This window comes from Sebastes umbrosus, chromosome 21, assembly GCF_015220745.1.
Source record: "Sebastes umbrosus isolate fSebUmb1 chromosome 21, fSebUmb1.pri, whole genome shotgun sequence".
Classification (NCBI taxonomy): Eukaryota; Metazoa; Chordata; class Actinopteri; order Perciformes; family Sebastidae; genus Sebastes; species Sebastes umbrosus.
Window position 1 is genome coordinate 12,629,807 of NC_051289.1, and position 21,554 is coordinate 12,651,360.

At 42.9% G+C, this 21,554-nt stretch overlaps 1 protein-coding gene across 1 annotated transcript in view; it reads left to right on the forward strand.

The window, feature by feature from the left end:
* Window positions 1-880: 880 nt before the first annotated feature.
* The window catches only part of kcnb2 (potassium voltage-gated channel subfamily B member 2), a 90,994-nt gene continuing 70,320 nt past the window's right edge, over window positions 881-21,554 (forward strand). The window contains exons 1-2 of the mRNA XM_037757227.1: window positions 881-1,590; window positions 2,638-3,327. Of these exons, the coding sequence (XP_037613155.1) occupies window positions 2,743-3,327 (585 nt within the window). The 5' untranslated portion in view covers window positions 881-1,590; window positions 2,638-2,742. The remainder of the gene's footprint in view (window positions 1,591-2,637; window positions 3,328-21,554) is intronic.

A 21,554-nucleotide genomic window follows, 5' to 3' on the forward strand; every position in this document is an offset into this window, starting at 1 on the left:
AGTCAGTGGCAACATATAAAGCATTTCATGGTCATTTCAGTAAAAGTCACCTCTGGCACCAGAAGTGTGTACCAAATATAATTTACCACCAACACTTCAATCAGCTTTTATATGATTTCTAAGAGATGAGATAAAGGTTATGGCATGTGTGTGTTTTGTTTCTCTCGCTCTGTGTGTGTGTGTGTGTGTGTGTGTGTGTGTGTGTGTGTGTTTGCACTAACAGCTGAATGTTATGATATCTCCTAATCAACTCTCTTTTGAATCCATCCCTCAACCCTGCTGCTCCAACACACACCAAGTCACACATTTCGAAATGTAAGGAGCTGTTTTTTATTTAATCATGTTATTATAAGATAAGATAAGATAAGATGAACCTTTATTAATGCCCGGAAGGGAAATTCAGGTGTCAAAGCAGCAACATCAGCAAACAGAGTGAAACACAGGAGAAGTAAAGGTATACAAAAAAATATAAAAACAATAATAGAGATATAAAAGATACAGAGTGAATGGGTGAACATAGTGTGTATGTTATTATAGAATAGTCTATATAACCTGATAATTGCCTTTCACCTGGTTTTTATTGAATCATGTTATTATAGAATAGTCTATATAACCTGATAGTTGTCTTTCACCTGATTTTATTGAATCATGCTATTATAGAATAGTCTATATAACCTGATAATTGCCCTTCACCTGGTTTTATTTAATCATGTTATTATAGAATAGTCTATATAACCTGATAGTTGCCTTTCACCTGATTTTATTTAATCATGTTATTATAGAATAATCTATAATAACCTGATAATTGCCTTTCACCTGTTTTTTTATTGAATCATGTTATTATAGAATAGTCTATATAACCTGATAGTTGCCTTTCACCTGGTTTTATTTAATCATGTTATTATAGAATAGTCTATATAACCTGATAGTTGCCTTTCACCTGGTTTTATTTAATCATGTTATTATAGAATAGTCTATATAACCTGATAATTGCCTTTCACCTGGTTTTTATTTAATCATGTTATTATAGAATAGTCTATATAACCTGATAGTTGCCTTTCACCTCTATAGGATGTTGCGCATGCAGCCCTCGTGCACCCTTCCTGCTCCTCCTCGTGTTAGTATCCAGCGGGACACTCCGCAGTTCTCTTATCCCGTTCGTCTCCTTCTCTTTCCTCTGTTGCCTTTTCTGCGCGCACGACGTCTGCAGCAGCAGCAGCAGCAGCAGCAGCAGCACAGTGATTCAGTGAGAGAGCAAGTCAGTCAGTCCTCTCTGCCAGCTTTTAGGATGAAGGCAGGACTCTTTCCACAGTGTTCCGATGGAGAACCGGAGCTGCTTCTGTCCCGGTGATCATCTCTTCTAGAGGAAGACATTTAACGCTTTCTTTTCTTTCTTTTCTTTCTTCATTTTTCAACACAATGTGGGACGCGCGTTCCTCTCTGCGCTGCGTGGAGTGCGGAGTGCTCTCTCTGCTTCAGTCGTGGTCGCTTGACTAAAAAAAGGGGGAGATCCCGGCTCCCTTTGCATCCTCTCTACTCCTCTTAGGAACAACAGGAGTTTGCATGCAAAAGGTGGTTTATCTCGGCAAGGTGAGAGACACTTCTTTTTGTTTTTATTTTGGATACTTTGGTGCGTTGCGAGTGCAGCTTTTGTTTAGGTGTTGGGATTGTAAAAACAAAAAATGCGCTGTGGCGTAACAGGTCTGCGATGCTTTTGGATTTATAGGACTGCAGAACAAGTCAAGGCATATAGATGATCAATGTGATGCAGCTTTACATCTCTCCTATACACACCTACTCGTTCTGTATCATCTGCAAAGTCACATTGTCTGTTTTGTGGTCAGGGTTTGGTGCAAATAATCAGGCAGTGTAACTAAAAAAAACTGTTGCATTCAAGAACATCCGCTTATCTCAATTCTGTACAATGATGTTCCTAATTAGAAATAGTAACCTGTCTCAACAAATGATTAAAGGCTCTAATATTTACAACTTTTTTTATATATAATTTTGAAGACTTATCCAAGTGGCTTTTTAATCATCCTGTTAAAATTTTAAAAAATCTCTTTTCAGGTGCAAGGGGTTATATTTGTCAGAAAATGTGATTATTATGAGCTAAATGTGGCAAAGGAAAATATATTTTGAAATGAACAAGCTACATAAGACTCCATATATTGCTGCCTCCTCCATTAAGAACACATGAATGAATTTCAAGGCTTCTTTCAGGTCATTTGCTTCCTGACCTTTAGCTATAGTCCCATTTTGGACCGATGGAGCCGCATTAAAAGCAGTGCTCGGGCAAGAGTTCATAGCCTCACAAGTGCTGGAGTTGAGTGCAAATCAAAGCAGCCATATTGACTGTTAAAACAAAATCATTGATTGTGTCTAACACCTTTCGTAGAAATGAGATGAGAGGGATCAATAGTGAAGCTGTTCCTATTTTTGAATGGCAATTTAAAGTAACAGGTGACTGTTTTAGTGCTGCTTGAAAAAGAGCTGATTTAAAGAAGAAGAAAAAAAATGCTTAACACAGCATAAAAAAAGAGATGCTAAATTGTGTAATACATCCAGTTATTGTTAGTGAACGTGATGTGTCATCAGTGATTTAGTCATCATTAACTGTCTCTTTTGTTTTCTCAGCCATGGAGGGACTTGCCTAAAGAGGATCCAACATAATTCAATTTTTTTTTTCTATTTTCTGTGTCATCGTGACATCCTCCCCAACAAGTCTCCTTTTCCATCACCATGGCTGAGAAGATTGGACCAGCGGGGCTCAAGCCCACCAACATCCTGAACGCTCCCTCCCTGCCCCCCGAGCCCATCGACATCATCCGCACCAAAGCCCGCTCCCGTAGAGTCCGCCTTAACGTCGGGGGCCTGAACCACGAGGTCCTGTGGCGGACCCTGGACAGGCTACCCAGGACCCGGCTCGGCAAGCTTCGAGACTGCAACACCCACGAGTCCCTGATGGAGGTGTGCGACGACTACAGCCTGAACGAAAACGAGTACTTCTTCGACCGGCACCCGGGGGCCTTCACCTCCATTCTGAACTTTTACCGCACGGGCAAACTGCACATGATGGAAGAGATGTGCGCCCTTTCCTTCGGCCAGGAGTTGGACTACTGGGGGATTGACGAGATCTACCTGGAGTCCTGCTGCCAGGCCCGCTACCACCAGAAAAAAGAGCAGATGAACGAGGAGCTGCGGAGGGAGGCAGAGACGATGAGGGAGAGGGAGGGGGAGATAGAGTTTGATAACACCTGCTGCCCAGACAAGAGGAAGAAGCTGTGGGATCTCCTGGAGAAGCCCGGCTCCTCGGTGGCTGCCAAGGTAGGGAACCGAAACTGGAAGTGCGATCACACACCGCCCCCATCTCACATTTTCCTGATCACATTCAAAGCCTGGATCATAACACATTACAAGCACACTTATTAAAGGCCTGTACTCCCACCTGTAAAAAAAAAACACGAGTTCATGAATTTGAATGTTAAACAGGCGTGCGCTGTACTCTCATCAGGTGTTTTCTCGTGCCATCTGTCTACTTTCCATCTCTGTAAGTAGCAACAGTTGTTAGGGATGGATTAAATATAGAGAAAAGAAGGCTGCAGTCTTTGGATTTGTGTGGATGTAAGGGACGAACAGAAGCAGAGGATGAGGGGTGGAAGTGGAGAGCTGGTGATGTGCAAGCATGGTAAAGTAAAATTTATAGTTCTCTGGCAGTGATAAATTAGTAGTGAAATCACTGCAGGAGCTACATTTAGACGCCATTTGCTTTGACAAAATAATTGGCGGGTGCGTCAGCGTCTACCAGTGTTGCCTTTCTTTGAAGGGATAAAGTATGTCAGTGTGGACCTGTCAAGTCTCTTTTTTCTTGTGCAGTGCTACGACGTGTCAGTCTCTGATTGGATGAGTCAGCGAAATGACGTCAAAAGTGGAGTTTGTCTCGGGTGCATCAATGGATGCTGTTGATTCTGGAGCCGTTTGTTATATTAACTTGGATTTGATGATGTTTTCATTCGTACACGATAAAAGTCAGATGTAGCAATGTCCAGGTTGTCCCTGGTAACATGACGACATCTCTATCAACTCCTCCTCTTCATAACCTCACTGCTGTGACTCGCTCCTCAATTAGGTAGGTTGCCCATGATGAAATCCAATCACTGGTAATTTACCTTTGGTCTCCAGTATCCTGATCTCATCATCACTGCAGTGCAGGGGCAGGGCTGGCCAGGATTATATTCCATGTCAGGATCATAAACATGGCGTCCTGTGTGTGTGTGTGACCAAAGCAACATCATCCCCTCTGTGGGAGAAATGCAGCTCCTGATGTGCTGCCTGTACGTGTGCTGCAGTGTTGAGGCTATAGTGCGGTATTCAGCTGTAAAAATACCATAAATGACACTGAAGGTTCAGATGAGGCTGCGATACGTGTTTTACTCTTCCCTCCTGTGTTATTCCTGCATGGCTTGTTTACCATGACTCAAGTAGTGATTTGTGATTGACAAGTTATCCCGCCTGAGCTTCATAATTGTATTCTGCCTCCAGCTGTATATCACAAGAATCAATTATAAGGAGGATGCCGGTATCTAATTTAAGGCAAACTCAGGTGACAGCAGCGGTGGGGGTAATTTGCTACGCTGTGTGATATTCCAAGTGATTTACCTCCTCAATACAGTCCCTCATTCGGCATCTCAGAACTGCTGACCTGTTCACTACCGTGTGGGGGAAGCCTGTGAAACCTTAAAGGGAAATCCCACCCTAATTCAAATTGACATTGCGCTGAGTGCTCCACGAGGAGAACTTGAACGTGACTCTAATAGCTCAGCCCTGCGATCGTGCTGAGGTTATCCACAGCTGAGAGAACATTTTGGAAATAGACTGCCGGGGCCGCTCGACCGTCAGATGGCAGCTCCCCGAGGTCAGGGAAACCTTTTTATGGGGCACGCACCGTGCAGTGAGAACCCTTGAAAGCTCTTGACCAAAGGAAATGCCATTACCTTTTGTCAAATGCATTCAGAGTCTTCTGGCATATTCTCTCTCTCCCTCTCTGTCTTGTTCTCCCTCTCTCTTTTCTCTTGCACTGCCTTAATCAGATATTAGAGCTGTTGTATAGCACCTATGGCCCTCTGTGCCCTTAAATAAAGGTTAAGCACGAGAAGACTGACCTTTTCAGCAGGGTCAATCAAGCTAGGATTACATTCGTCAGCTATAACATTAGTGCACGCTCTCGGAGGACGGGCAAGTCCTCGCAGAGTGGAAAAGATTGAAGACATTGCACCAAGAAAAAGAAAGGAACAGAGAGGTGAGAATTGGGAGAGAAGTGAAAGAAGAGAGGTGGCGGAGAAGATAGTGGCAGAGGAAAGCCCTCAGAGAGAGAGAACGAGAAAGAGAAAGAGATAGTGATGTAAGAGAGGCAGTCATGTAAGTTACGCCTCAGGATGCTGAGCTGGATCTCTGCAAACATTCCCCAATGAATAATAAATGAAATGGTCAAAACAAAAAGGACACCGGCTAATGCAGTGGCCTCTCTGTGCTACTGCGTGACTTTTGGTTGAGTGCCCTCGTCGTTGTGAGGAGGAGGAGGAGGAGGAGGAGGAGGAGGAGGAGGAAGAGGAGGAGGATGATGGGGGAATTAGTTTGTGTCCAGTTCTATCTGGTGCTTGGTTTGTCACAGGTGAACGTCCAGGGTCCTATTGAAGATACAATTACAAGTAACACAGTCTCTCTGTTCTGTCATCTCCACAGCTTATAGCCACGGGTAAAATGTGCTATTAAAGCTTCAGTAGGCAGAATGTTTTTGGCATCATTGGGCAAAAAAATCCATAATAACATTTCAGCATATTGCAATTCAACTGTCGTGAAACATAACGAGACTTCTGCACCTCCTCATGGCTCTGTTTTCAGGCTTTAAAAAAATCTTTGGTCAATCACAGGTCATTTCAGAGCGAGCGTTCCTATTGAGCGTTCCTATTGGCTTTTCTCCGGCTGGTGGGCGGTGCTTGGTATTTCCTCAACTGATCTCAACATGGCTGCTGGGTGACAAACTTTCTCATTTTACAGCTACAACAGTACACCACAAGATGTTTCTGAAAACATCTGAGGCGAGAAATAGGCATTACAGTAACAGAATATTGATTCGTATTTGATCAGCGCTGCCTAGTTTGACAGTTTTATCAGAGTTCGCGAGTGTTTGACAGCTGCTCAGAGACGGCAAGGCTCCAGCTCGGCTCTGATTGGTTGTTTTCCTCCAGTCTGTGAAATCTTGCAGATGCCATTAGCAGCATCGGAGGACACAGAGGCACATGATTTTTCTTCAGATAACCTGTCTCATGCACTACTGTCAGGATATAGTGACTTAGTAACTTTCTTTTTTTATCATATATGCTCCATTTCTACCAACTGCAGCTTTAAATTATATAAGATTAGAGTGGCACTCATGTTGAGAAAGAACATGAGGTCAGATGGATGTCGCCCTCCGATTTCCATACTGTGGGCTATAATTTCTATTAATCCAGTAGAACGTGTCATCCTTGATATAGAGCCAGAAGGATTTGTGCTGCCCTGACCCTCTTTTGTTTACAATGAGTCACGGGTGTAGTTGCACAGCAAACACACTTAGCACAAGCTCATAAAAGGAAGCCATATCCAAATTGCTGGAGCGCTGTAAGGAGTCTGACGTTCTCCCTGCGTAAATACATTACCATCATTCCTGTAAAGATGGATCTTGGTGCTTATAACTTGTATGTAAATGTAGTTTGTAACCTGCATATATATATGCAGGTTACAAACTACAAACTACTATATATGTCTTTTGTCAGCGTGATTAGATGCGTTTCTCGCTGTGTTCAGATAAGCACAGCGGTATGCAGGACGCGTGCGATAAATATCAGGACCTCACCAACCGTTTGCCACACAATTAGTGATTTAGTGAGAGCTTCATCATTTACATATGAGTCAGGCTGTGTTCCTGGCATCATCAATGAATGCTACATGGATTCCTACAGTGCTCACTTGTAATATATGTAAGGCATAGTTTGCATTTTATTTTCATTTGTGTTCAATCATGCAGAGATAAGAAAACAACCCCCCAGTTTAGGGTTTCTTCACTTTAGAGCCAAACCAGTCCGGGGCCGTCTGGGGAAATAATGGCCGAGGATTCAGAGCATTTTAAAGAGATCAATGTTTCTACTTGCCAGACATTTCAAGTTGGGTTTTCTATCTCCCCCCTCCTCCCTACATCGGCCGTGTCCAGCCTTCTGCTTGCTCTAAATGTGGATGTGCACCATTACTCTCCCCTTTATCTAATAATCTAGTCTAGCTGGTGGGAATGCTGAGCAATGGGCCTGTATGGGTGCTGTTTAGTCCTCCCACGCTTGGAAGCAGCCGAAGACGGTCCCCCGTCTGACCGCAGGCGCTGATGATGACACAGTATGAGGCAGCTATAGTATAATAAGGTAACAGACACCTCAAATGGAAATCTTTGTGACATCCATCCGTCTTAATGCAGCGCAGCCATAAATGCCAATATTAATGCACACTGTAGCTTTAAGTGTGACAGGAGCAAACTGTAACTCCACAGCTGCCTGTTGTTTCAGATTATTGCAGACAGCCTCTAACTCTCCATCCGTCTGTTTCCTTCCAGGCTTTTATAGCACTGAAGCAAGCTGAGCAAGCAGTTGGCCTCATGTAAGATGTAGTTTCTGATAGTGGGAGAGTCCAAAATGAAGGGAGGTGGAGATAGGAAAAAGTGAGAGGGAGAGGCTTTTAAGTCAGTGTTAAGTCAAATGCTCTGTGCCCTCAGGTCAATTTGAAGCAGCAGGTCCGCTACCTTGTCTTTCATTATCATCCTTTCATCTCCTGCCTGGATTGTGTTCAGTCTTCAGAAGGTTAAATCGATATGCATTGGCATTTTATGGAAGAAATGTTCCCAGCTTGTTACTTTTTTGCTTATTTTGTGAAAAGCCTGCCCCGCTGGATGCTGACATTGACTGTTGAAATCAGATTTTGAGTGTTTGAGGATCATAAGCCAGTCTCAGTGCTTTTAAGTCAAGGTGATGCCTCTGTGCAAGAGGCAGAGAAACTGATAAAAACTCAAACCAGTTAACTTATTACAGCCTGTTCTCATTCCCAAGGGCATCAAATTTGACGCTTTGTTATGGTCGTTGGCGTTAGATACCGACGCACAAGGCACCCTTGAGCGTCAGTATGAAACGCACCGAGCTTTCCATTAACTACAATGTAAACCCATCTGTGTCAATATTAAACACTCATGGAAAGTGCGCCGAGAGTGTGGTGATGTAGTTTTAAGAGCGAAAACAGACACACCGGGCGGTCAGGAGGGAAGGTGGATGGGTCCAGCCAACACAAGACTTTCATCCAGGAGACCATTGTTTGTATCCCCTGTTCACAACGTTTTCACTGTACAAACGTAGTAATTTTAAGCCCAACCATGTGGTTTTTTCCTAAACCTAACTATAGGGGTTTTGTTGCCTGAACTTAAGCAAGTGTTTTTGTTTAATTCACAACATTAAGCATGTGTTTACTGCGACCAAAAAGTGATGCCGAGAGGTCTGACAAAGCGTCAGTATATGACGAGTTGGGATGATAACGTGTTGGTTATTACTGAACTATATTATCTTATTTGGCCTTCAGCAAGTTATCCGGATGCATTACAGGAGAGGAGTTTAGTAGAGCACACCTTCTTCTTCCCTTCTGCAGCTTCCTAGTTACATAAGCCTTCAACCGGGCCTCTAATCAGTACAGCCTAGCATTTAGGCACCAGCGCCTAAATCCTCTTTACCATCATAATCAGATAAGAGAGAACCTCCTAGATTATAGGTGGCATGAGTTCTTATAGTCACTGCATGGGCAGAGGCAGCAGCGGCATTTATCATCTGGATGTTCCAGGACACACTTTAACTCAGACCCCTGTTCACCGCTGTCTTTCTTTTCCCTCTATTAGTCACCTGCAGCTTAAGGGTTATCTGAAGTGGAAATGAGTTCTGGTTCAGATCAGAAATGTTACAAAATATCGGGGTTGAGAGTAGAGTCGAAAAGCTCTCTGGTGTCAGTTTCATACCTTGTATACTCCAGCTGTTTCATTAGTTTAAAGCCTTTGTAACCGTGCCTCCTATTGTTTTCATAAAAAGTGTCTGATTTGTTGTGTATAACTAGTTCATCCTGCTATTTACGCACTCTAAACACGAATTTCCTCATATGGACAACAAACTGCACGAGAGGCTGATAGAGCACTTTCCACTCTCCGCAGTTGGAGCTGTTTAAATTTATAGTTTCGTTACTAAGCAGCAAATATCAACTTTCATAACAGCAGCGTTGCACGTTTACCGGGATTGTGATATCTGTTGACTGTGAACATCTATGAAGTGATGTCTTGTAGCTCAGTTTTACACTCATGCTCTGGGTGCATATATCACTGTATGTACACAAATGTATGTGGTCAATAATACACAAGGGGGGCATTATGTCAGCAGTTCATATCATAAAAGTATTGTTATATATTTTAAATGCTCTGAAAGTGCTTGTGTCAGACTGTTGAGAGGCTGCTCTCATTCGGGTTTCACAGCAGAGGTATCCCAAGGTCATGTTTAAAATAAAGAGGTTAGGACACTGCAGCCCTTTATTGATCTAACTAAAGCGTTGCATCTGTGAGATTCACCCGCAGGGTTGAGAGGGAACATTGGAAGGAAGTTGTTGAAGACGAACCAGATAAAGCTATCGCTGCTGCTGACCTTTAAAATTGATCTGTTGAAACCACACCGTTGTACATTTTTAATAATTACACAAATGCTCGTTGATTAATGTGTGCAAAACACACATCCATCCTCTTCTCTCTTTTTTGCTTTGCTTTGCACAAACGCTGCTTTCTTCCATTTTCGTGATTACCAGTGGGAACTTGCATGCAGGGGAATTACAGTCTGGACGCAGCTTAGCGGCGATGCTGTCCCAGCAGAGCCCCTCTGGGCTGCCTTAAGGCTTATTGCACTTGACCATGCATGAATGAAGACATCATTAAGTGAAACTCATGAGCCACGACCAGTGTTATTCACACACTGTACGGAATAGAGAGAACAACAGGCAAAACTGGATTCAGTGTGACTTAGGGGGGAACCAGAAAAACTCACTTTAGCTCAAGTCTAGCATAAACAACATGGCCAATACAAGCCGAGGCTAATGAGTGGCCAGATGGTGTGAGAAGCCTGATGGCTGAAACCTCATTAGTAATTCTACCGTCATCCCCAGAATGCACCCTCACATTTCCTAAGTGAACAAGGCTGTTAAACGACTACTGTAAGGATTATTTTCTTAATCAGTTAATCCGTCAATTATTTGTTCAAGTAATCAGTTAGTCTATAAGATGTTGACGGAGAGGTTAAAGGTCTTCAAATTGCTTGTATTGTCCGACCAACGGTCAAAAACCCAAAGATATTTGATTTATTATGATATAAAGGAGAAAAAAAGAAGCAATTTCTCATAATTCAGAAGCCAGAAATAGTGAATGTTTGAATGATTTATCAATAATGATTCCTGCCAACATCTCCACATACCTATGTCTTTTTGTTGATCTATACTCAACTCATACTTATAAATTTCATCATCAAAGGGCATATGCTTTGGCTCTGTGCGGACATTCATGTCGAGGCAATTTGTTGTGACCGTGTGCTAGATTACGAATCCTGCTATAGCGAAGGCATGACCCGCCCTACTCTTCCTCTGATTGGCTAGTACTCGCTGCCTTCGTTGGTTGAGTGAGATTGGTTTGGGTTAGGGTAAGAATATCATGGTAAGCCAATCAGAGGCAGAGTAGCGCGAGTCATGCCTTCGCTACAGTAAGATTCGTAATATTGCTGACCGCGCAGTCACTACGCTACAAGTGGTGGCGATCTACTGCGCATGTGTGGAACGTGTCCTCCAAGCAGACAGTATAAACAGAACCACTACGCATCCGTGGTGTCCACAACTGTCTGTGTACGCGTCCGTTCAGTAGTATAAACAGGACTTAAGTCAAATATTCACTCTCTTTTCAGCTCTGTTTTGGTCTCCACCAACTCCAAAGATAAATATCTGTTTATTTAGCTCCTAAATGCTCCGCTATGTTCACCAGCTAGTTGCTAACTTTAATCTGTCTACCGTCTGGTGCTGAGCAGGTAGTGTATGAGAGATGTTAGAATGAACCAAAACAGTAAAGTTGCAGTCCAGAAAACCAAAACAATGAGTAAAAAGATGCTAAAATCTCCATAGAGCTCCCTCTTTTTTCCCACCATTTCTTGTTAAACACTTTCTATGAGTTGCACACATCATGCCTGTTCAGCCTGCAGGAGATGTAAATTGGCAAAAAGCCCCAGTACAGGTTTGAGCGCCGTCAAAGCGAGACATAAATCCCACTGAAGGCTGGGAGTGGCTGTGGACCAGCAGCGAGCAGCGCTGGCTGGCACTGCCAGCTTGAGTGACGCTCTAGGTAAGAGGCTAATGTGTTCCTTCCTCCTCCTGCCTTCCTCATCCCCCCCCCCCCCAACCCCCGTCCTCCTGCTCATTACCTCCACCGCTGCCTCGTGAGGTTTGCTCGTCCCGTCTTTTGCTGTTTTCCCCCGTCCCAGAAGGCGTCAGAATGTAGAGACGAGGACGAGAGAGTCATCATTCTAAACGCTATGAACACCAGGTCTCTATTACGTGCTTCAATGAACCCCCTTTGCACACACAAACACACGCTATGTACTCACAGTCAGCCTTCCACAACTCCACACATACACATACAGTAGTACACACAAACGGACGTGCCCATATAGACACACACACACACACACACACCTCTTTATCTGAGAGCCTTCAAATAGTGCTGAGCCAGCTTCCTGTGGGTGCCACAACACACTGAGTGCCACACTGTTGTTGTCCCCCTCACTTCTCTTTTCTCTCAATATCCTTCACCTCCTCTCCTTTCTCTGTTCACCACCTCAGCTGCTTTCATAGCCTTCTTTTTACATTCTTTTTTTTATCGCCATCACACTACAATCCTCAATTTCCCCTTATAACTCCGACCTCCTGCGCCCTTTTCATCCCTCAGCTCTGTTTTCCTCGCGGGGTGAAGGCTGAGTTGTGATCCTGCCCACCGCTCCATCATGGAAGCAGCGATATGAGACTGCATTGGTATTCATTGTGGTGTTTTTACATTTGGCTCTTTATCAATCATGTTTATGATTCAGTAGTCAGAGAAGTACTTCCTCAAAGGGGGTCTCTCCACTTCCTGCAGCACCGAGGTGCTCTGCTGCTTCTCGATTCAAAGACCGAGCGCCTTTATGTGCGATAACAAACAATACGGGCACCTGAAAAACAAGCGGTGCTGAAGCAAAACCGAGCTAACAAAAGGGATATCCTTTGGCGTCCTGACAGTCTCCCCTGACCAAGAAAAGCCCTCCAAGGAGCTCTTGAAAGGAAGAAAAAAGGAACGTGTAATCAACTTCATTTTACTTGTTTCCTCGGAAATGCTGTGTTTGCGTAGTTTCCATGGTGACCGTGGTGTGCCATGGTGACTTATCGACACCCAGGGAGCAATTCATCTCTATACAGGCTGTGTGAGAGGCAGAGCAGCTGGTACCTCAGCCCCCACACAACCAACCCCTAAATGCAAATGTAAGTGAATCGCTTGTGCTGCACAGTATCAGCACGTCTCACTGACTCAAACTTGCCCTCACGTTGCACGCTTTGTCACTGGGATGGTTTTCTTTTTCCCCGTGAAGTGTCTTCGGCACTGTTTGTGTCATTTCCTACCATATGCTGTAATAGCTCTCACTGACACCGAAATTACCCGATATTGTGCGACGGAGAGGAGGTCACACACACAGTCATATTCAGCGCTGGAGCTGCTGCGATATGATGAGCCTATAATTTTAATTGCGCCAAGATTGAAGAATCTTTTTTTTCCGAGTTCAAGTGAAAGAAAGAAGAAGAATGGTGTCTCGGCCTATTCTTGTAGCCAGGCTCTCCGTCTCCACGCCGAATCACGGGGTCTCCAGAGCATCAGCAGCCGAACAGGGACGGGGTTTTGTAGGACATTAATTAAAAAACCTCCGCTCTCCGAAGGAGACTCTGAGGAGAAAGGAGACAGATAGCGCGGATTAGTGGGAGGTTGAGAAGGGTTAAAGGCACTTGTTAGCCATTGCCTCATGGATACTGGGTGACGAAGCAGAAGCTATTGTGATTGGGCAAACGCTTCACATTTCCCCCCTCGCCACCACCTCCTCCCCAGTCTTTATTATTTCCTACTTTTTCCTATTTTAGCCCCTCTGTTGGACCCCCTCCATTTCCATACACCGTCTTCCCCTCTTTCTCACTTCGCTTTTCTCTCGTGTCATCACGCTGTTGGCATCACTGTGGGCTGTGCTGCCAGCTGTTTGCTGTCTCCCCGCGCCCCAGGAAAGTGACAGAAGAAATTATTATATCTCCTGCTCTTTGTTGTGTGTGTGTGTGTGTGTGTGTGTGTGTGGGCCTCCCGCGTCTTTCTGCTGAGCCACAGGAGTTCCTCATTGCTGACCACAGTAACTCTGCCTCGCCCCGAATGCTTTAATGCACCTTAAATTTCAGTTCTCCTATATCTGACATCCATAATGCAAAAGGTTCATCTTAAATACTGTATTCTCATATTCAGTCATGAAAGTTTAAGCACAATATTTAAAGATTTTTCTGCCCGTGGCAAGAGATAGATTATGCTTATTTCAAGAGTTTCTTTACTTGAATTTTCTTGAGATATGTGCCAGTGTCTGTTGGTCAGTCCACCACTTTGGTTCAGATCTAAATATCTCAACAACTACACATATCCATGATCTCCAGACGATGAATAGTAATAACTTTGTTGACCACTAGCAGGTCAGGGTTTTAAGTGAATTAAATTCCCATCAGCCCTAGCTGTACTTTGTGTTTTCAACTAATAGGCCTTTCTCACAGCAGACATTGTGACTTGTCATAGTAGGTAAAGTGCAGGTGTTACTAATGACACTAATGATGGCTCTGTTCTATTCCAGTGTTCCAGTGAGACTGACAGTAAATCAACATGCACAACAGCAGGAGCCTGAAATCAAAGCAGCTAAATGGAATTCAGCCATCATTAAGTTCATTATGTACACTTCTGCTTCTCCTACTGTGACAAGTCAAAATGTCTTCCCTGGAAAAAGGCCTATTAGCAAATGTTAGCATGCTGAACTAAGATGATGAACATAATAAACATTATACCGGCTTAACATCAGCATATTCACATTTTCATTGTGAGCATGATACAGTAGCATGCTGACAGCTGTGTTTAAATACAGCCTCACAAAGCCACCAGCTGTAGCCTCTTAGTCTTTGAAAGATTTTTTTTTACTAACTTGACTAGTATTAAAACAAAAATTACATTTATGTGAAGTTATTTTGAATAAAAACAAGTGAAGTTAATTGTATTGGATTACATCATATTGTTGCTTTTACTAATTTTTCAACCCGGTCTCAGTGGAAGGCATAAATAGCACGACATTACAAGGACATTCTGCGTGTCATGAGGACGCATTGTAGGCTTTTCGTGTGTCATTTGTACGCCACGCAACAAAACTACAATAACATCTGCAGTTGGGTTAAGGCAACAAAACAATGTCACAAATGTCACTAAAAACATATGACGTCACGAGACAAAAACATGTGACTAATTTCATGTGACAAATGTCACTAACGTAGTAACTTACAAAACAAAACACCGGTCTCGGACACCGTTCTCCTGGTTAAAAGTAGTGTATTTGAAGGACCCATCCACCTACCCTCTCTTGCAGTCAGTACAGGCTACATGGTGTGACAAATGACACTCCACAAGCAAGAAAGGTGTTCTTATTGCACATGCTGTGCATTATTGTGTCATTCATATGCCTTTTCGTGCGAATGGGCTGAATTGTTACGCTTGTTTCAAGAAGAAAAACATTTTGCAAACAAACAGTTGATTAAATCACTAAATTTAGTGCGGTTCCTCTAAGCAGCAGCGTCCCTTCTAGTTACTGAAATCTTTCTGTAAGGTCACAGCATTAATCCCCCGTTACAGCTGGGGTGTGAAATATTAGATAAAAATGAATAACTTTATATGTTCTATTCATCCCATACTTCCTGTGCCATTCAGTTTTCATCCAAGCCATTCATAAAATCAGTCAAACGCATCACTAAACGTGCGCTCAACTGGAGCTGTCCAGCTGTATGTCTAGTGAGGCGAGGTGACAAGGGGTATTGATACCGTCCTTTAGCTCCCTAGTGTGATTATAATCAGCTTACTGCCACTGGAGGAAAGGACCAGGCTGGCCTTAGGGACGAAGACACACACTCAGAGCATGTGACCTGTGTCAATGTCAGGAAGCCAAGCGGTGGGCCAAAGGATCAGCGTCTGACACGCCCGAAAGGTCACCCTTCCTTCTGCTTTTCTCTGGTGTATGAGCGGATGTGGTTCTCTGTCTTTACGTGTTAAAAAAAAGTTAACTGTGGACCTTTTCTGGTGTTGTCAGACATATCACAGCACAAATTTCCTTTGTGTTTTTTATTGGGTACTGCCAGCTAAAGAAGGATCTGTCCTCTATTATTGCAGGATCAGGGAAGATTTTGGTCTGTTGGGTGTTGACATTTGGTTGAAGCCTCGCCAATCGATAGGATGACTCTCAGGTATTGACCGCTGCGTTGAAAGGCCCAACTGTCTGGTTGTATTTCAGAGTACAAGGCTGTGCAGTGTGTACAGTGCAAGTTTCAACCACGAAACACCACTGGCCTAGCACACTTGATGCTTTTAAACGCTGATATCTGCTGTTTCACTTCCTCGGCCACACTTGATGTTGTGTATTCACGTCTGGATTTCTTATATTTATTTTCCTGAACTTGGTGCTACTTTTACAGCAGCTCAGCTCTTTTCTTTATGTGATTCACCTTCAGTGACTCACCGCTAAGTTGATTCTCTTTATACACTGCTTTGATATATCCACATCTCTGGTGTGAAATATGCTTGTTTACCTCTTCTTCTTCTTCTTCTCTGCCTCTCATATTACCTTAGTGTCCTCCATTCATTCACCCTTGCTCCCAAATCACTTGTCTCCTCTCTTACCTCTTTCATATAAAAACTAATAAACATTTATGGCACGTCTCCACCTATTTAATTTACAATGTGTGCTGCGATATGAATCAGCCAAACCCACTAGAAATCTGTTTTGCCTCGCACCCAAACTCGCCGGTGCTGGCCGCCGCTTCTGGCGCCGACCCAACTAAAGATTTTTTAAAGTATACTTGTTTTGCAATAAATCCCCCTTAAGTAGCGTGACAGTATCTAAAGGCCACCTAGCGCTCCTAAGCATCCCTAGTTTTCGCCTCCTGTTCCAAGGTATTGAATAAGGTGCCCGAGAGCGAATAACAATACTAATGTTGATGGATGACTGTTGATACAAGGCAAAGTAGCGCCGGCCTTTGTCACGTTTCCAGTGTTGCTATTCTCGCCTTTTTGAGTGGTTGCTTTCACCCACTACACAGTAAGTTGTCTCGCTCTATTTGGATCAGACTAATACCGCTTTAAAACTGCATTAATGTCGCCATAAAAGTCATCTTACGCCTCACATCATAAAGCTTAGCATTAAAACACTTTAAGGGCAGATGTAAAGGACGGCTCACTTCTAAAAATACCAACACGTTACAACACACCGAGTAAACATGTGCAATCATGCAGAGAGAATAAAAATCTGAAAATCTAGATTGCATCTTATCACCGGTTAGTATCGGGGGAGAGATTAGGAGGTCTCATTTAAACATATAGCTGCATTGTGAATGGGTAGAGGCTGATGCGGATTATAATGTGAAGCATTAAATCGGGTAAGGCAGTGAATCATCAACCCTTGGACGTGTGATTCATCTCCTCTGTTATCACTTCAATATGTATTTATTCCCTTTCTTCACATGTCACAGCTGACGAAACCCTGGCCTCCAATTTTAGTTAAAATGTGGAATTTTATAAAGTGACGCGCTTCCAGGGTGACCTTTTGGCTGCGTGTGCCTGTGCATGTGCGTCTCAGAAGGCACATTAATGGAATTTTAAAGTAGTCTCCGGCACACAAGAGTACATAAACACAGATGCATGTGTATGCACAGACAGATGAAAGACCAACAAGATAACACGTGGTGTCAGTTTCATTTCCATTCCTTAGACAGCAATTCTGTTAACTTGAAAGATCACTTTCTCCGGCAGCTGAAGCAATACAGGGATGTATTCATCAAAAGATTCATATTTATCTGCGTTTTCCTCGACATGTCAATTTATTTAACATTAAAACTTGTATTTATTTGTCGTTTTTGTCTAAATTCCTCCACTTGAGGTTCACTACTGCTCGTATATCTGTGAGTTTGCCACCAGATTTGCAGGTTCATGCAGCTGATGGATCTCCTCAGAGTTGGAGGAATGCGCCTGTAGAAACAGCACACACTTTGGCAGTGGAAAGTTGTGACAGAGGAATGCTGTTTATGTTTAATAGTTTAAAAGTTTCATAAATATTAATTTTAAAATGTTTACCATTTCGCCATCTATAAGAGGTGCGCCGATTTAATCACGGCGACGTAATATATCTTACTGAACACGAAAAAAATTCCACAAATTACTCTTTTCCTTAATTGAGAGCCGGAGTCTGTCTTCTTGCGAGGATTAACTGTGGTGTCGAGAGGTATAAATCCAGCCGGCTGTCTGTCTGACTGACAGGCAGACACACCCCCAACCTGATGTGCTGCTACCCTAATCCCCTCTGATGACACTACAGGACACAAATTAACAGCCGGTGTGACGTAGAGTGTCAGCTGCGACGTCCCGTCTGCTTCTCAACGCAACAAATCACACGCGCTCGTGACAAAAGAGAATCAATTAGCATTGCTGGCATGTATCAGATTAAAGCTGGTTGTCTGCTTGGCTGTCTAATAGAAGGTCAAGCAGAAGCTTAGAGTTGTTGGGGACACTGTGGTTCATGGCCTAATCTGGAGCGATTGGCTTCTCTTCTTCCAGGCTGAGCAAAAATCAGAACACAGGGAGGAACAGGTGGAGGTCAACATGAATTAAAAAAATTGATGTTGCTTTGATTTAAGCTGCTCTTATCAATATCTTTGTATTAATAATGGATCAGATGCAGTGGGCTACCTCCGGGTCTGAAAAGTGAAGCCAATGCTGAAGAGCCTTAAACTTGCATTCTTTCTAATAGCCAACAGGGGGCGACTCCTCTGGTTGCAGAAAGCAGTCAGATTGTATAGAAGTCTATGAGAAAATGACCCTACTTCTAACTTGATTTATTACCTCGGCAAACATTGTACACATGAGTTTATGGTCTCAATCGCTAGTTTCAAGTCTTCTTCAATACAGAATGATGTTCATTTAGTAAATTATGGTCCCATTTAGAGTCAAATAGACCATAAAGCAGGGGATGCTTTAGGGCTTGGCACCCTTGTGATTGACATGTTGCTACCACGGTGTTGACTGGTCTGGGAGTTGTCCGTGTTTTCATTTTACAACTTTAACTCTTTCAAAGTGTGTTTTCCCTTTCATGAAAGTTAATTCTAACATTTTTGGTCGCCTAAAAATGTCTTATTCAGTGTTAGGTTGTACTTAACTCCATCTTCTTGTGTCACTTCTGCCACAAACCAATGGGTGATGTTACGGTGACTACGTCCATTTCTTATACACAGTCTATTGTCAGATGACTGTAATGTGAAAGGTGTTGCTTGTAAAGACAAACCCACAGACAATTTTCACTACTCTGTAGTTTCCCTCAACTCTTCGGCACAATTCAGCATATTTCATCTTATTGTTTTGATTTTACGCTCCTCAACTTTACTGTTTTGGTTAATTCTCACTGCTCTCATCAGCATTTTTTTTGCCACAGCAGGCAGCTGTTTCAACGGAAATGAAAAAGTGTGCAACTTGTTGGTGAGCATATTATATTGCATTAACATTTTATATTGCATTCAATTTGCTAACGTGTTCGGATTGTTAGCCATGTCAGCTATTTGTTCTGGAGAGCAAAGTTTGCATCTCATCACAGACAATATTTTTTTCAATGTAACCACCATCTTTATCTAATATTAAGCAAGTGTCTGAGTTGCCTGAACCCTGCTATACCTTAAGCATGCTTACAATACCTTCACCATACCTTATTTGCCCGAACCAAAATCTTTCCCTAAACTTTGTTTTGGGATTTTGCAGAATCGTCCAAAATCCTTTCTGGCGATGTGATTGTTCAGACACCAAACATACAGACATATTTGAGGATGTGTGCTGTGTAAACAAGCATGTCAATTTATATTTGATAATGTGTGTGTTTACACGCGTTTGTGCCCCCATTTCTGCCTGTTTTCAGGTGGGTATTCTGCATGCCTGCAGAAACAGACGGTGTATGAGAATCTTCCTATTGGTCCCCACAGGGCCCTGAACTGAAAGATGCAGTGTACACAGCCTGCAAATCACATTAGTGCACGCCGCATACATGTGGGTATAGTGCGTGTGTACGTGTGCATGATCGTGCAGGACTGCAAATGCAGCACACTGTAGCCAGCCATGTAGAACATTGCATGGCCAGCATCATGCAAAGCACGATGCAATTCAAGTGCTCTGCAGCAAGCGTGGCGCTCCATTTACAAGAATACATTAAATATCATCTCAATAGCAAATGTCAAACAAATTTCCCTTTAGCTCTTTGTATTTTGGATTAAACATGAGCTCTGCTTGAGCTAACGTTTTGCTGTTTTTTGTTTTTTTATATGAACTTGAATAGTATGATAATGAAATCTCCATCCTCATCAGCCGTAGATATCTGCTCCGCGCTCTGACAAAGCACTCATTCGTATCTAGTGGCACCGCTGGCGAAGCGCTGTTATAAAGGAGGAGATAGTAAGGGAGATGTGAAATATTGATAGCCAGGACGTTTTCTTAAATTGTAACAAAGTGCTCGCAGACAGAAACAGGAAGCTTTGGCTGAAGAAAAGAAAAAGAAAAACAGGGAAATACCATAAGCAGAAAGAGAGAGAGGTGAGCTACAGTGTATGGGAGTAGCAGACTGCAGCAGTTGCAGGGATAAAAGCCTATTATGAAGGAGAGCCATAGACGCAGCTTCACAAGGATGGTGCTTTGGTTAAGGTTGTGACTCTGTGACCATAACAGGGAGGTGGCTCCTATCCACAAGATTTTACAGATAGCTCCGGGGCTCGTCTCCTCTCGTCTCCTCTACTGCTTGCAACTGCAGCCAGACTCCCTCACAGAGTGTTTGTTGCTAGGCCACACGCTGTAGAAGACTGAACATGGGAGGAAAAACACACTACTGAGGTACAAATAATCAATACTCCATAAATAATTTCCTGTTTATTTGATTGTTTGGTTCGGTCCAAAAGTTCCATCAATACTGCTGTCGAATGAAATAATGTTGTGGCGACTCCCTCTCTCTCTCTCTCTCTCTCTCTCTCTCTCTCTCTCTCTCTTGGTCACTGCAGAGGTAAATGTTTAATGATCATGTGTGTTCAGCCTGCGCCTTGGAAGTGGTACCACTCATTGCAAAGCACATGTTCCACTCTTGATTTGTACAGTAGCATAACAGAAAAGCCTGTGCACTTCCCTAACCGTGAGTGGATGTACTGTAGAGTAAGCTCCAGTGGTGGAAGAAGTACTCACATCCTTTCAGTAAAAGTAGTAATACCACAGTGTAGAAATACTCTCTAAGTAAAAGTACAAAATTATTAACATCAACATATACTCAAAGTACCAAAAGTAATGTCATGTAATCATCATGCAGAATGCCCCATTTCAGAATAATATTAGACTATAATTATTTATGCTTTTTCATCACTTTAATGTTGCAGCTGGTAAAAGTGGGGCTGATTTTAATTACTATATATAAAGTTTTATCTTTACACATAATAATGCATCAGGATTTATTTGTTTATTTACATGTTTTAGCTGTCAGATGAATATAGTGGAGTAAAAAGTAAAATATTTCCCTTTGAATTGTGGTGGAGTAGAAGTATAAAGTAGCATAAAATGGAAATACCCAAATAAAGTACAAGTACCTCAAAATTTACTTAAGTACAGTACTTGAGTAAATATACTTTTCCACCACTGGTAATATCCGATACGTGCTTCATGTGAACTCTTTCTCACCCGACCAGTCCTCGTTGTGTCTCTTATTTTGAAAGGTTGTATCTCATATCTCTGTTTATGTATATACTAGACATATTTACTATTTAGCTGCCTAGGCGACAGGGCATATCGTACAGTAGTACAAACAGAGGCGAGTCAAGGTGTCATGTTCAGTTTGTGACTGGGACGCTCAGCTGACTACACATCCACTCCGTGAATGTATTGATGCCATAAAACGCCGGAACATCCCTTTTTTTAATTCCTCTCATTAAATTTCTTCATCTCGTTCCTTCCTGCTGCTTTATTTGTTTTTCTCTTCCTTTTCTTCCCCTGATGCCAATCCCTTTTTCATGGCCTCTGTTTGCTTCCACCCACACGCCCACCCACTATCCTCTGCTCCTCT